The sequence below is a fragment of the Pteropus alecto genome, unplaced genomic scaffold (assembly GCF_000325575.1).
Source record: "Pteropus alecto unplaced genomic scaffold, ASM32557v1 scaffold24, whole genome shotgun sequence".
In the NCBI taxonomy this organism is placed as follows: Eukaryota; Metazoa; Chordata; class Mammalia; order Chiroptera; family Pteropodidae; genus Pteropus; species Pteropus alecto.
This window is the reverse complement of record NW_006439192.1, coordinates 12,503,392-12,517,829: the sequence shown is the minus strand read 5'-3', so window position 1 is coordinate 12,517,829 and position 14,438 is coordinate 12,503,392. Positions and strand designations below refer to the sequence as shown.

At 33.8% G+C, this 14,438-nt stretch overlaps 1 protein-coding gene across 1 annotated transcript in view; it reads left to right on the top strand.

Annotated features, from left to right (window-relative positions):
- The first annotated feature begins 3,644 nt into the window (after nt 1-3,644).
- DLC1 (DLC1 Rho GTPase activating protein) overlaps nt 3,645-14,438 on the top strand; it is a 343,953-nt gene continuing 333,159 nt past the window's right edge. The window contains exon 1 of the mRNA XM_006916352.3: nt 3,645-4,667. Coding sequence (XP_006916414.1) covers nt 3,645-4,667 — 1,023 coding nt within the window. The remainder of the gene's footprint in view (nt 4,668-14,438) is intronic.

Below are 14,438 nucleotides of genomic sequence, written 5' to 3'. Positions count from 1 at the left end.
GGAAGGAAGGAAGGAAGGAAGGAAGGAAGGAAGGAAGGAAGGAAGGAAGGAAGGAAGGAAGGAAAGGAAGAAAGGAAAGGAAGGAAGAGAGGAAAATGGAAGGGAGAATTGATAACCCCTCCTTTATGTTAAACTTTCCATGATATTTGTGGCCATGCAAGGACTTATTCTCCTTGTTTACATGAGTTTCTCCCATAAAATTGCAAACTTCTTTAGGAAAAGTAAAATACATTATTTAGTTTTCTATTTCCAATGTTTAGCAGAGTGTCTGTGGCCCATTGGCCACTAAATAAACACTTGTCAAAGAAATGATTATGATCATGCAGTGTTACTGTCATTTCTAGAGTACTGCCCATTTGATTTCAGCTATAGGTCTTTCACTTGAGCCATGTTCTCTCTGACTGTAGAATTAACGATAGTGATTGTCAACATGCTCTTCTTCCTTAAAAACAATTGCCAAGCCAAAATGTAAGGTATGTATTTATCTCAGAAGCAAGTTCAAAGGAGACCATAATCATTTGATATCAGTTATATGTCAATGATTCTCAAAAGAATGTTTCTGTTGTAGTTTTTTAGTACAATAACAGTCAATTAGAATTAATTTAAAAATATATGCTGTTTACTATGAATGCTTATTTTATGGAGTATTAAGTGTTACAAAATTAACCCAAACGATAAATACGAAATCACTTTGTCTAAACATCCTATGCACTAATATCACAGAAAGTAAATTTGGACATTTCACAAATATTTTCCAGAAATGTTACATAATTAGCGGTACATACAGTCTCTTATAATATTAATACAGTGGTGTTTAAACACATGCATTTAAGAAGTGAAAAATCCCCATGGAAATTCACTTCATAAAATCAACACCTTGGAATGACCTATACTTTTCCAGATCCTTCATCCAAATCCTCAGCAGCTGAGCTCATTCTGAATGAAACTGCATAAAAAAAATTACAAAAAAAAAAAGTAATAGAAATTTACAAAATAAGTAGTCAGTAGTTAGAAATATAATTTTAAATAAGGCATGGTGGTAAAGTGGCTTATAGGGAAAGTCAGGACTTTTACAAAGACTTCTCAATCTTACAGGACATATACAAGTTAATGAGGCAAATATGCTCAGACTCAATTGAAAATAATCCAATGTTCCTTTTTATTATTATTCTGTTCAGCCTTTAGATCATGATGGCAGATATTAACTATAAATCTTATAAATCAGAATTACAAATCAGTAAGTATGAATAAGAAAGGTTGTGTGTGTGTGTATATATATGTGTGTGTGTGTGTGTGTGTGTGTGTGTGTGTGTGTGTATTTAATTTATCTGACCACAGGATATGGAGCAAGTACTCAAAATATAGTAATGATGGTCATAACGATATTTAGGAAATTTTGTGTCTTGAAAGTAATAATGCTGTACATTCACAGGACTGACTTGGAAATATCTAAAGAAGCTAGAAAAGAAGTTAGGATAAGAGTTAATATCGTGTTGGATATACCTAATTTATAATCTCTTTTTGTAGCTAGATTGTCTCAGAACTTGTCGAACTGTGTTCTTTTGACATTATAAAAATACCTAATTATCAAGGTTGAGTGAAATACGTTAATTAATATTATGGTAAGGTCTTAAAGGCAAAATTTTAATGTAATCTGCTCCCCAAAGGGTTAATAAAACTTTATTTCTTCTTAGTAGAAGCAACGACACCAGAATTCAGTCTCAACTTAAATGTAAATGTGGCTTATGAAATGACACAGTAATACTACTTGGCATTTCTTAAGTTAGCTTGCACTTTCTACAGTGGATAAAAATTAAAAAATAAAAAAAAATATCTAAAACAGAACCACTCTATTACAACCCAAATGTGCCCATGAAAGCAGAAATTTTCTGACATTCATCTATGCGTTTTTTCCACTTTCCGTTGCCTCCCACACTATAATGACTTATGCATGGAATTCAGGGACTTTATATTTTCTTTTGAGTGCAGAATGAATGCCAACATGGAAAATGTGAATGCTGACCATTTTCAAAGATGGTCACAGACCTCTGAGGGAACTAAATAGTATTCAGAAAGATATTTGGTCAGGCTAGGGTACCACATTCTAGTACATTCCTTAATTTCACTGGTCTTTACATTGTTGGAATATTTACCTTCCTGGCATACGCTTAGTGCTTAGTCAGAATAGCTTGAAATTTGGGGTTAAAAGTCAGAGTTCTTTTCAGTAGACTGAAGTGACCCAAAACCAGCACAGCAGTTAATCTTGTTTATGGCTGAAATCAATAAGCCAATCCATGTTATGTGCTGACAGTTCTTCTGTGGAATAAAAAATTACAAGTGTTTGCTCTTTTAATGGGATTTTTCTTTTACAGTCTACTAATTTGGTTTCATTATAGGACAACATTTAGGTCAGTCCTTCTTATTAGGTTGAGTTTACACGGGTATAATTTGCTTCCTTTAACTAAGGGTTTGAATCATTCAGGGCAGAAAAGGGTGAATAACAGGAATGTGTTTATATTCTGACTTTATCTTATGCCTGGTTTTCTTGTTTACTTAAATTTTTATGGCCAAATTCTAACAGAAGTATACAAACTAAATACCATAGAAGCCAAAAAGAATGAGACTGAAATTTCTGAAGAATTGTCCCAATTGTCTTGTCATGTTCACATCTTCCTTTTGGTTCCCTTGAATTCTTGCCTGAGGAGTTTAGATTTTTTATATATACTAAAGATATGTGGAGAGAAAAGGTGGAGGTGAGATCTCATTCCATGGAGACAATGAAGTGTGTTGGCTCTCTAAGCCTGGCCTTAGAACCAGGGCCTGGTTTGAATCCTGGCTTACTTCCTAGATGTATCACCTTGGGCATGTAAATGTATTTATCCTGAGGTATCGTAAATGGTATGTAGTATGCTTTCTTATCCATGAATTATGTGTTAATATGAGCTAAATTAGATTATTCCACGTTTCTTAGTCACTCCCTGGAGTAAATACATCCTGATATTTTGGGACTGTGCTAGCTCTTTCACACACTAATACATTACAAATGCTGTCTATGTAGTTCAAATTTTGCATGAACAGTTCCCTGGTGGCCTTTGTTGCAATTCAAACCAAACAATGAATAGATTTCTGTAAAGACTTGTATTCACAAATGTAAGTCAAGAACTCGTGTAAGCTAAAGCAACAAGTTACTTCCAGTGAATTTTATTAAGTGTCGCAATCCAAATATTTTCTAAATGGAGTTTTAAATGTTCAATATTTATATCTTTATTCATTAATAGATCCATCAGCTGTAGTTAAAAGTATTGTCAATGTCTTTTTGATCACAAATATTCAATGTGGAATTTTCTTCTAATATTAGGTTACTTCTTAAAGAAGTAACACTATAAAGCTATTAAACAGAAATTTTATAAACTCTTTTACTTACTCTTTCTAGCACAGATTAAGTGCTCTTTTTTCCAAGATATATTTTCACTTTAGTATCATATTCTGATACTAAACATATTTTTAAATTTTTTTATAGGTGGCAAATGACAAAACTCATTTTCTTCTTCAATCAGTGAATTTGAAGTAATATTTCATCAAGTTCCATCTCCTTTAGTCTCATACGGAATGTATTTCTCTATCTGTTGTTAAACTACGATGACATGTCTGTAGCTATCAGAAAGAGAAGCTGGGAAGAACATGTGACCCAATGGATGGGACAGCCTTTTAATTCTGATAATCATAACACAGCATGTCATCATGGACTAGTAGCTGAGAGCTTGCAGGCAAGTATGGAAAAAGATGCAACTCTAAATGCAGACCGCAAAGAGAAGTGTGCTTCACTACCAGACTGCTGTCATGGATCAGAACTGAGAGATTTTCCTGGGAGGCTAATGGGTCACGTTTCAAAGGAGGTGGATGAAAATGACAGCCATGAAGGTGAAGATCAGTTTCTTTCTCTGGAGGCCAGCACAGAAACACTAGTGCATGTTTCTGATGAGGATATCGATTCTAATCTATATCTTACAGATGATAAACGGATTTTAAATTCCCAAGGCCATAAAACGTCAGACCAACACAGTGTCAAAGAAATAGCCTCCTTAGTAAAGACACTGCCTATCACGGAAAGTAATCAAGATTCTTCTAACTCCTGGAGGGCGGCTGGTGGAGCTGATTTAGCACTGGTAGAAAAAAGCAGGGAGAGAAAAGGTATTGACATTATAAGTAAGAGCCTGGAGCTTTGTAATGATATAAGCTTAAGTGAAATAAAAGATGCATCCAGAATAAATGAGTGTGATTCACTGAATGTGAAAGATATTGTGCCTGAGAAGCAATTGCTTAATTCTGCTGTAATTGCTCAGCAACGAAGGAAATCTGACTTCCCTAAAGATGAACATGAAAGAAACACCTGCAGCGTAGTACAAGACAAGTTCTTTACTAGTCCTTGTACAGACAGAGGACTGCCATTATTAAAAGCAGATTCTGGAAGCTGCCTTCTGCAGCCTCCTTCCTGCCCTAGTGGAATGTCAGCTGAAAATGGCCTGGAGAAGAGTGGCTTCTCAGAACATCAAAACAAAAATCTTCCAAAGGTCAACTCAGGAGATGGCATGCAGTGTTTGCACTTTGAAGAGACTCTGGCCACCCAGGAACCCACAGATAATCAAGTCAGACTTCGCAAAAGAAAGGTAAGACACATGCACAGATTATTTCGCTTTTAGAATTTTGTAAATATCCTTGTTTCGTCAGTTATTATTTTGCTAGCATTAAAGAGATATGTAGATGTTTCTTTTTACCTACAATATAGCTGTATTACTCAAAGAGTATCTTCTTCGGGAAACCATCAAAATATGTAAAAATTAAAATATAATTATCCATTTCACTAATAGTATTTATAATGGTTTATGAACATTCTATTTGAGGATTGTATTGAAGACTGTACTGGTTTAACTTTCATCAGTTGGAATTAAATAGCCACCAGACGGCTCATAGTTCAAGGCCCATCTAAAGAGTGATCTCTAATTTTTAGAAAGTCATGGTATTTTTTAAATTTAATATTATTTGTTTGGGCTTGTTTCTTTTTCCTTTTAAAAAGCATACTTAACATAACAAAAGTGGTATAATCACGTATTAAAAATGGCCCCTTTATATAGATAAAGACAACAGTACCCATTCCTCAAAATATGCTGATACTATTTTAAATGATACCCCGATACATTTTCTATCAAGAGATAAATCATCTTTTCTCTAACTCTTAAAAAGGGCCAATAATTAAAATTACCTTTTTTATGCCAAAGCCCCTTGACTGATCTTGTAGATGCTATGATGCTCCCCTCAGTGGTTTCTAAGTGAGAGAAGCAAGAATTGGAGTGGAGCTACATGAAGCAAGGATTAGCTAGTGAGCACTTGACCAATATTTCCCTTTTCCTTAGGATTTCCCCCCAAACTCTTCCAACTACGTAGTGTGCTATAATCCCGATGTAAATATAAATAGTTCTTCTATAAATTCAACATGGCCATTGATATTGAATAAAACCTGCAGGTTGGACTCTTAGTGTAACATCCCTCTCTTGATCTAATGCTAATCCATAATTGTAATTCTAACACAAAACTAATGGTCTTGGTTCTGTTCAACTGGGACTATCTACAATGAGAAAAAAAAATCTCCAACTCTGTGGTAAAGAAGTCTAGTTTCAATTAACTGTGGTTTTGCTAACAAACTAGATCAGTAACATGTCATAAGTTAGTTTAAGTGGAGTCAAAGACTTTACAGCAAAGATCAATGTGCTCAAACTACATGCTAACAGAGCATTCTGTGCTTCTGACAAGCTCTTCCTTTCCTATATAAATTGTACAAAATGTTAATGCTCCATGAAGTTGTTTATATTAGAATGCTCAAGTCACTTTTTAAATAAATTTCTATATATCCCACCAAATCTGTTGCAATAGTGACATAAGAAAGAATTAATTGACCTATGACATAGCTCCCCTAAAATATGACAAACCCTGCCCAACTGCCGACAGAAACATTAAACATTCCAGAAACATATGCTCACCACTTGGACATTTATATCAATACTAAGAATGCTGGAAAGAATTTGCTCTTGGATATGTCACTATAGCATGGTCACATTATGAGAGCTGTAATTATATCTCATTTACAAGTTCTAACTTAAATATTCTATTTTAAGCATCTTATCATTCTAAAGTGTTATGCCATTGTCTGGGGGAATAATTGTTTTAATTCTATAACTCATTTAGGATACTTTATAATAAACATATTCAATTTGAAATTTTAGGTTTAGAATTTACTCTGGAAAGGTATGGGTATAAAAGAAGCCTCTAGAATCAAAAGCATGGGAATTTTTGTCCTATTTCATATTTATGAGAGTTAAAATACCTTTGCATTGGCAATTAGCCATTTTAGAACTTTACCAAAAGAAATAACAAAACAATTTCATTAAAATGTATGTACAGAGATGTTCAATATTGTATGACACTGACAAAAATAGAAACAACCCAAATTTCCATCAATAAAGAATGTTTAATTATTGTTCAGAATGCTATGTATATGTTATAGTTAAAAATAAAATGCTATTTATAAACTATACTACAGTTTGGAATGCTATAAAGCTGTTAAAAAGATGGAGTAAAATTCATGTGCACTAACTGAATGATGCTCATAATACAGTGTATCTGATAAAACATAATGGCAGACCAATATGTATAGCACATCCTAACCTTATATGATAAAATATGTGGATATGCAGATAGAGATAGACAGAGATGAGAAGAGGGGAGGGATATATAGACAGGGGTATAAACTTCTCTATATGACTAAATAAGAATATGTCAAATTCTAGTGAAATAGGCACACACTTGTTAACAGCAGTTACTTTGAGAGAATGAATTTAAAAGGGTAGAACTGGCAGATTTTCACTTTTTCCCAATATAATTTTTGTAAAAAGTCATGGAATTATGGGGGAAAATGTGTATAATAAACAGAAGTACAAAAACAAAATAATATTAGATGTATTAACTATTGGAAGCATTTTCTATATGACACAAAATAACCCTTTATTTATTATGGTTATTATTACATTTATAAAATGAAAACAAATATTTGCAGTTTTTCAAAATATCAACAAGGATTCCAATCAACTACTCAATTCCTAATGCTAGTGTGTCTAGTTTAAAACAGATAAGCCTTTTGGAAAGACACATGAGCCACATTTTCATATCTAAGCTATTAGATGCCAAATTCTGAAAAGAGTTTGCTTAATGACCTGTATCTTTAAAGCGATTTGTCAGCCATGGTGACAGCTTTAAGATTAGAGCTTGGAAAAGTGGAAATAGAATATAAGCTAATAAATTTTTGTTAGAGAACTTCAATCAGGTCATTATCTGATGGTCATGTGAGTGAACCAAATCCTTCATTGAATTTATGAGCATTGTTTTGGGTCAGAATATAATCAAGATTCTAAAACTTGAAAAAACTGCAAACGAAAACAAAGCTTATAACAGGGATCCTCAGAATGTACTGAAATAGTACTCTAGAGATATCATTGTACTTTAGATATAATTTATCATTCCTTGAAACCTACAAATTTTGGCAGGCATTCATTGTTTAGCGTGATGTGTTTTTTTCTTGTTTTTCAATGATATTTCTGGCCATCAAGGATAGCCATACATATATTTATTAAGAATTTCAATTGGAGAGGGCTGGATTTGTAATATATATAAATATTAACCTTTGAAGCTAATAATTCCCCTAAATATGATGACAGATATCATTAAACTGAAGCCACTGAAATCAAAGGAAAACCAAACAGAGTATGAGCAGACATTAGCAAATGATCCAGAAGGTCGTGTGGAATATGACCAATGCTTATAAGGTGTGGGTGGGTCTTTGGGGTAAGGCAGCTGGTTAAGAGCAATTCTCAGAGACAAATTCCAAAGAAATCTGGAAGAGGGAGGCAGTCTAAGAAGTGGTCTCTTTAAATGAAATGAGATGTGAAGGTGGATAGGAAAAGACTTGAGGTTAGACTTTTTTTAGAGAGCTAGTGTATTTGTTCTTGATGGTGGTTTACTAATTAAAGAGAGTCCAAAATTCAGTCTTCTCTAGAGGCTATTTAAATAGTTCCCAAATTTTTGAATAACCATAATAGTTATATAAATGTATGAACATATTTTCATTTGCTAACAAAAGCATAATCCATATTACAGAGCAAAATAAACTCCAAAAGATAATGCAAAAAAGATCAGAACTTTAGGAAGACACCTAATTTCACATTTAAACAAAAACCTCACATTCCAACAATAAACTAAACTATATCATTTATGCTATAAATTTGACTGCTATCACAGAAAACCAGGTGCAAAAGTGATTTAAACAACATCTTTCTCTCACACACACATAATAATTGGGTATAAGCAGTTCTGGACCAAGGTGTAGTCTCCATGTCATCAAAACCCCAGACCCTTTTAATCTAACTGCTCTGCCACCTTGAGCCCTTATCCATATTCAGGTCAGTGAGAAGAGGAAAGCGTACAGGATGACCATACTCTGTGTAAAGGTGGGACCAAGAAGGTGCGTTATTTCATATTTCATGCATAAGAACTTAGTTGCATGGCCACACCTAGTACTATGGCCTGAGAGATGGAATCTGCATTCTGGGCAAGGAGATGTCAACTAAAAATTCTATTATCAAGGAAGAAGGAGAAATTTTATATTGAGGGACAATTCATAACATAAATATGGTAATGAACAATACCCTAACATAAATATACTCCAGTATATCATGGCATTTTGTGAAAGGAATAAACAGGCTGTATATATGTTCTCTAGTATTGTGTATAAATACCTGATGCTTTAATTTCACACTACAGAATACCTTTCCATGGTAGGGAGCTGTTTTACACATTGAAATGATGTTGATCAAATGCTCTACTTTTTCTTAGGGAAAAACTGCCCAGAAACAAAATATTATACTGTGCATACTATACTTCGCCTCTGAACAATTTTAATACATTAATTAGCAAAGACTGGTAAAAATTGAATGTTTTCTCCTTACTCTATCTTTAAAAATTTATAAATTTAGTAAAAGTACACTTGTATCTGAAGTGACCTTCTCATTACTCTCTATGACCTTTTTGTTTCTTCTATCTCCTGAATGCCTGTATGTCAGCCTTGTAATGTGGGGAGGTTAACACTGATGGGCAACATATAAAGAACATAATAAATTATGCGGAAGATGGAATTATGTGCCAGCTGATAAGATGCCAGCGGAAAGAATATAAAAGGGAAGGAAAAACTTGCCTAAGAAATAAAAACCAAAAAGATGGTTAAGTTGAGGCCCCGTGACATAGGGAATGAAAGTAAGGTCTAGTGGAAGAATTAGTTTGTTAGTTAGCCTGGTTATCAGTTGACAAGGAAGGAAGGAATGGAAAGCATGGTAAGTTTATATAGCTCTGTAGATAGAGTCATAATGGCAATATGATTTATACTAAGGTCATACTGATTTTAAAGACACAGGCCTATTGAACAGATTGTATAGATTTTAAACATCGTTTCCTAGATCAAGAATTAGAGTTGGCAGAGAAAGGTTGTTACCAGGTAGAAGGCTGATCTGTAGATGGATAACACAGATTTGTCTCAGCCATATTTTTAGGTAGGTTTATGTACCAGTTAAAACTGGTAGCTTTGTGATAGCTCATTTTATACCCTTAGGTCACTGAAAACCATCAAATTATTTCATGCCATTTAAACCATTTTGCCTTAGAACAACTAGAAAGCCCAAAACATATTTGCAGATTTGGGGGCTCAAATATTTTGCCTTATAACAAATATAATTCCCCTAAAGCCAACTAGAAATGCAAAAACATTTAATTATATCATAAAGGGCAATACTAGATATAGTGTCTGATAAAATCAATCAGTAATAAATATTGAGCATTTTCAATATCCTAGGCCCTGTTTTATATACTTGGTACACTACCATGAGCCAGAGAGCAGAGTTTCTTCATTGTGAAGCATGTGGTCCCTGAAATGCTGCTGGAGCTCCCAAATATGGTGTCTGTTTGACTAATACGGAAGATTAGTACTGAAGGGAGGGAACAGTAGTGAGAAAGAAAGAGAGAAGGGGAAGGGGGCACAAGGAAGAGTGACAGAAGTGGTGGGGAGAAGGAAACTAGGAAGAGAGATAGAGATCAGGAGGGCTGGCAGAGAGAGACAGAGAAAAAAAAAGGATAGGCTAAAATACGATACCAAAAGTAGCACCAGTCAATTTCAAGAAGAAACAACAAAGCAAGTCCTTGACATCCAAGGAACATAAATTCGACTCCAGCAATTACAAAGCAGATGGACATAAATTAATATCATTTCATATGAGGAACTCTGTCAACTTGAACTGTAGCTCTACCAGGCTGAAGATGGAATTCTGATAAGCTTATGTATCAGAATGTTTTCACATTGGGGGACTTTCTCCAATTTCCTCAGCCAAGTTAGTTACTTGATTCTTTCTTCATTCATAGATGGCTTATTTCTATTACTCAAAATTAAATGATACTACAAATTTATTTGGTCCTACTATTACTAACATAAACATAAGTTCACTGGGGACAGTTTTGTGTCTATAGCATCCAGACCAGTGCTTAGAACTGTGGCCATAAGTATTTGAATGAATAAATATCCCTGTCATGTTCAAGGATTTATTTTCAGAAGACAATATTCGGTGTCAAGAGCTCAAGTTATAAAGATGCAAAATAAATGAAGTCAGACAAATTCAGTGACCAGATATCCCATACTTTATACCATAATCTCTTCTCTGTTCTCCCTGTTAATTTCATGCTAAAACAGGGCATGAGGGATCCAGAGGCAAAAATAATTATATGAAATCTGGGTCTCTGAGACAACCTTCAAGGGTAAGATTACTGCCTTTTGCCATAAGATAACTAATTAATTGCACTAATTAGTTATATAGGAATCTAAATAAATGTTATTTAGAACATCTCCAGAGAGAAGTGGGCAAGGGTTAGTGTAGAGGAGGAAAATATTATATTTATCACATTTATTTTGAATTTATCATTTAATTTTGAGTATTTATAATAAGATATATATTACCACAAAAGTATAAGTTATAGTTTGTAAGTAAACAGACACATGCTTGCTGAAAATTACATAATCAAAAATGTTGGGAGACCACTGGTTTAGAAATTCTCTAGCCTTTCTGGTTAATGTCACTTTGAGGAGGTTAGGAGTGGAGTGCAGGAAAGATGACAGGAATAATAGAGTAAGAGGCTGAAAGACGAGTGAGTACAGGAGACTGAGAGACTTTTGTTTAGAGATTATCAGACAATAGTAAATTACTTTTTAATTTCTATTGTGAAAACCACATAAAGTAGGGATATTTATTGCCAGGTGACTTTAAGGCAGAAAAATATACTCTGAATGAAAGCAGTTTGATCTGAACTTTTCTTGTTCCAGATTTTTTTTCAGTAGTTATGAAGTGTGATGGGCCTCTGTTCCAACCAGTGACTTAGACCAAAACTGCAAATTTACATTATTAGTAACAAGATCATTAATAAGTGCACATTTATCCAACATCAGCTTTTATTGGAGCAAGAATTAATACACTTTTATGGTGTTATTTTAAATAATTAATAGGTATTGCAGAGCCAATTGCACATTAGAGGCCAGCCTAATAGTGAAACATTTAGTTTCTTCCTCATGGATTTTTATTACTATAAACCAGGATCAACTTATTAATCTTTTAATACCAACAAAACCACCATAGATTTTGGCTGCCTCCCTCAAAGAAATGCCAAAAGTTGGGATAACTAGCACGGTCTACATAACAGGGCCCTGCCTCTGTTATCTGGGCACTAAACGCAGTGGTGCCAACAGACGCTGTTCGGTTTCTGGCTCATGTTCTTAGAAATAAAGTACTTCTCCCTGCTGCCAATGAGATCTCTATTCCACAGATACATTTCTAGCTGTCAAGAAAATTATAGTGCTATGTTAGAGATAACCTCACAATTTTCAAAGGAAACATAAGCAAATAGGAAAATATACTTTTATTCTTTTTTCAGTTCTATTTCTACATTGGCATAAGAATAAAACTAGTGATTAATGAAACTCTTCAATTTTTGGTTTTATTTTTTGAGCCAGCAAAACTTCAAAAAGACTTACTGATTTTTATATACATTAAAAGTTAACCCAGAAGTTTAAAAAAATAAAATAGCATCATTATTTGGTCTAGAAAATGAATAGCTTGGTCTAAGATTGATTTTCTAACCAAGAGGTTAAGCTGTGACGGAGAGAAAGAGCACAGTCTAAATTGAGGCGTGTTATTTAATCTTCATGAGCCTTCTATATCCCTGAAAAATGGAGGCAAGAGTCCCTACCTCCTAAGATTGTTAGGGACATTAAATTAGATAGAAAATGTGATTAAGCAGCTACACTGTACCACCAGTAGAACAGCCTATACCTTTTAACCAAAATTTGAGGTGAAGATTTGACAGTTAAATATTTGAAGAATTGCAGAATTATAGCTGGGAATAGGTCAAATTCTAGTGAAATCTATATTCATGGCATATATAGCCAGCCAGCCACTGTAGTTGGAGATTTCCAGAGTGCTGCACACCCATGGTAAATCTCCACAGCTTCTACGTGGAACAAAGTGATGATGCCAATGAACTCTGAAACCAAACTGCTTCTCTCACAGCTTTGTAATCTTGTATGTTACTTATTCCCTCTGTGCCTCAGGGTTTTTTTTATCTGTATAATGGGATACTTAGCTCTGTTTTTAGAAATATTAGATAATTGATAAATAAAGTAATTAAAACAGTGTCTGTAACATCATGGTTTACTGACACACAGTAAACACCTTGTGACTTTAACTAGTAGTTGTTGTAGTTGCTTTTTTTTTTTTTTTTGGTTGTTTGTGTTTGTTTTACTAAATACCCTAGTTATAGATCTGAGAGTAAGCTAAACTATCTGGGAATAATTGTGGGGAAAGTGACAAAATTTAAGACAAGATTTAGAAAGTAAGTCAACTCACATAGACATCTTTGCTATCTAATTATCATTATATAGTAGAGCCTGGAACATGCACTCATTATCTAAATAAATATTAAGTACTTTCTCTTTCCCATACACTTTGCCATGTGTGGTACAGAATTTGAATAAGAATCATATATTCAATCTTACCTAAAGGAACTTATACACTAGTAGGAACAATGTAACACAAATAAAAAATTTTAAAATATTCATTTAATCTAATTTTAATAACCTATTACTATAAGAACCTTGTGCAATATTAGGTTTTGAATCACAAGAACAGTAACATCATGGTTCAACCTAATCCAATTTGGAAAGTGTTGATATCTATGGAGCTAGAGGATTACAGATAGGAGAGGAGCTCTATCCCGTTGGGGAAGTCAGAGGAGGCTTCGCCAAGTGTTGCCTGAGCTGTGCTTTGAAGAATGCAAAGACTTTACACTTGTGAGAATGAGGGAGAGGGATCTCTCTGTGCTTACTTTAGCTGTTCTCGAGAAGTACTTTTTTTTTTTTTTTAATACACACACTTAAACTTTAGAGAGTAAGTGAAAAAGCATATCCTTCAAAAGGTCACTTTGTAAATAGACACTTTAAAATGCTAAGCTTTTTTTTGTACACTATTTCATAGTGATATGAAAATCAAGAGGATGACAGTACTTTCTGTTTTCAAACTTAAATTTTTCACTAAGTAATTTCTGAACTCACTTTATCTAAAATAAATAAACAAACAAACAGCCTAGATTTCAACATATTAATGAGTCCTGAGGGAAAAAAGGCTAGCTTTATTAATTTGCTCTACAGCTAGTATTTGATTAGTTAGCAGAAAAGAAAAATAAAGATTGTGAAAATTTGCTTGATTACTGAAACATTACCAAGAGATACACTAACAAAATAGTTTCAACTATAAAATGATGATGAGATTAGATAGTAAGTCTCATTATCTATCATACTCTCATAAATATGTAAGAATCATCTATGGCATGCTATTAATTTTTTATAATTATAAATGATAGTTAATGCAGTGATTTAACAGCATAACTGACTAAAGCATGAGAAGTAAAAAAGCAAAAGAATAATTTCTTGTTTGTTAAAAATTCGATTCTGATTATGTGTCATATTCCACTCACATATTGGCTTAATGTACAATTGGAAATTTTCTTTAGAATTATTTCGAAGAGGTACCCAAAGGCATTTCAATCAGAGTGTAACAGATGAGGAATGTACTTCATAAACATCTGATAAAGATAAAATTTCAATTTTGATCTTGAATATTTAATAATAAGAGCCCATAGGCCCTCCGAATGATATGAATTCTCTGATATATGACAGTGTGTTCAGAGGACAGCACTCAACAATCACATTGTCCCCCTACTGTTGTTACACAACAAAGTCAGTGAGG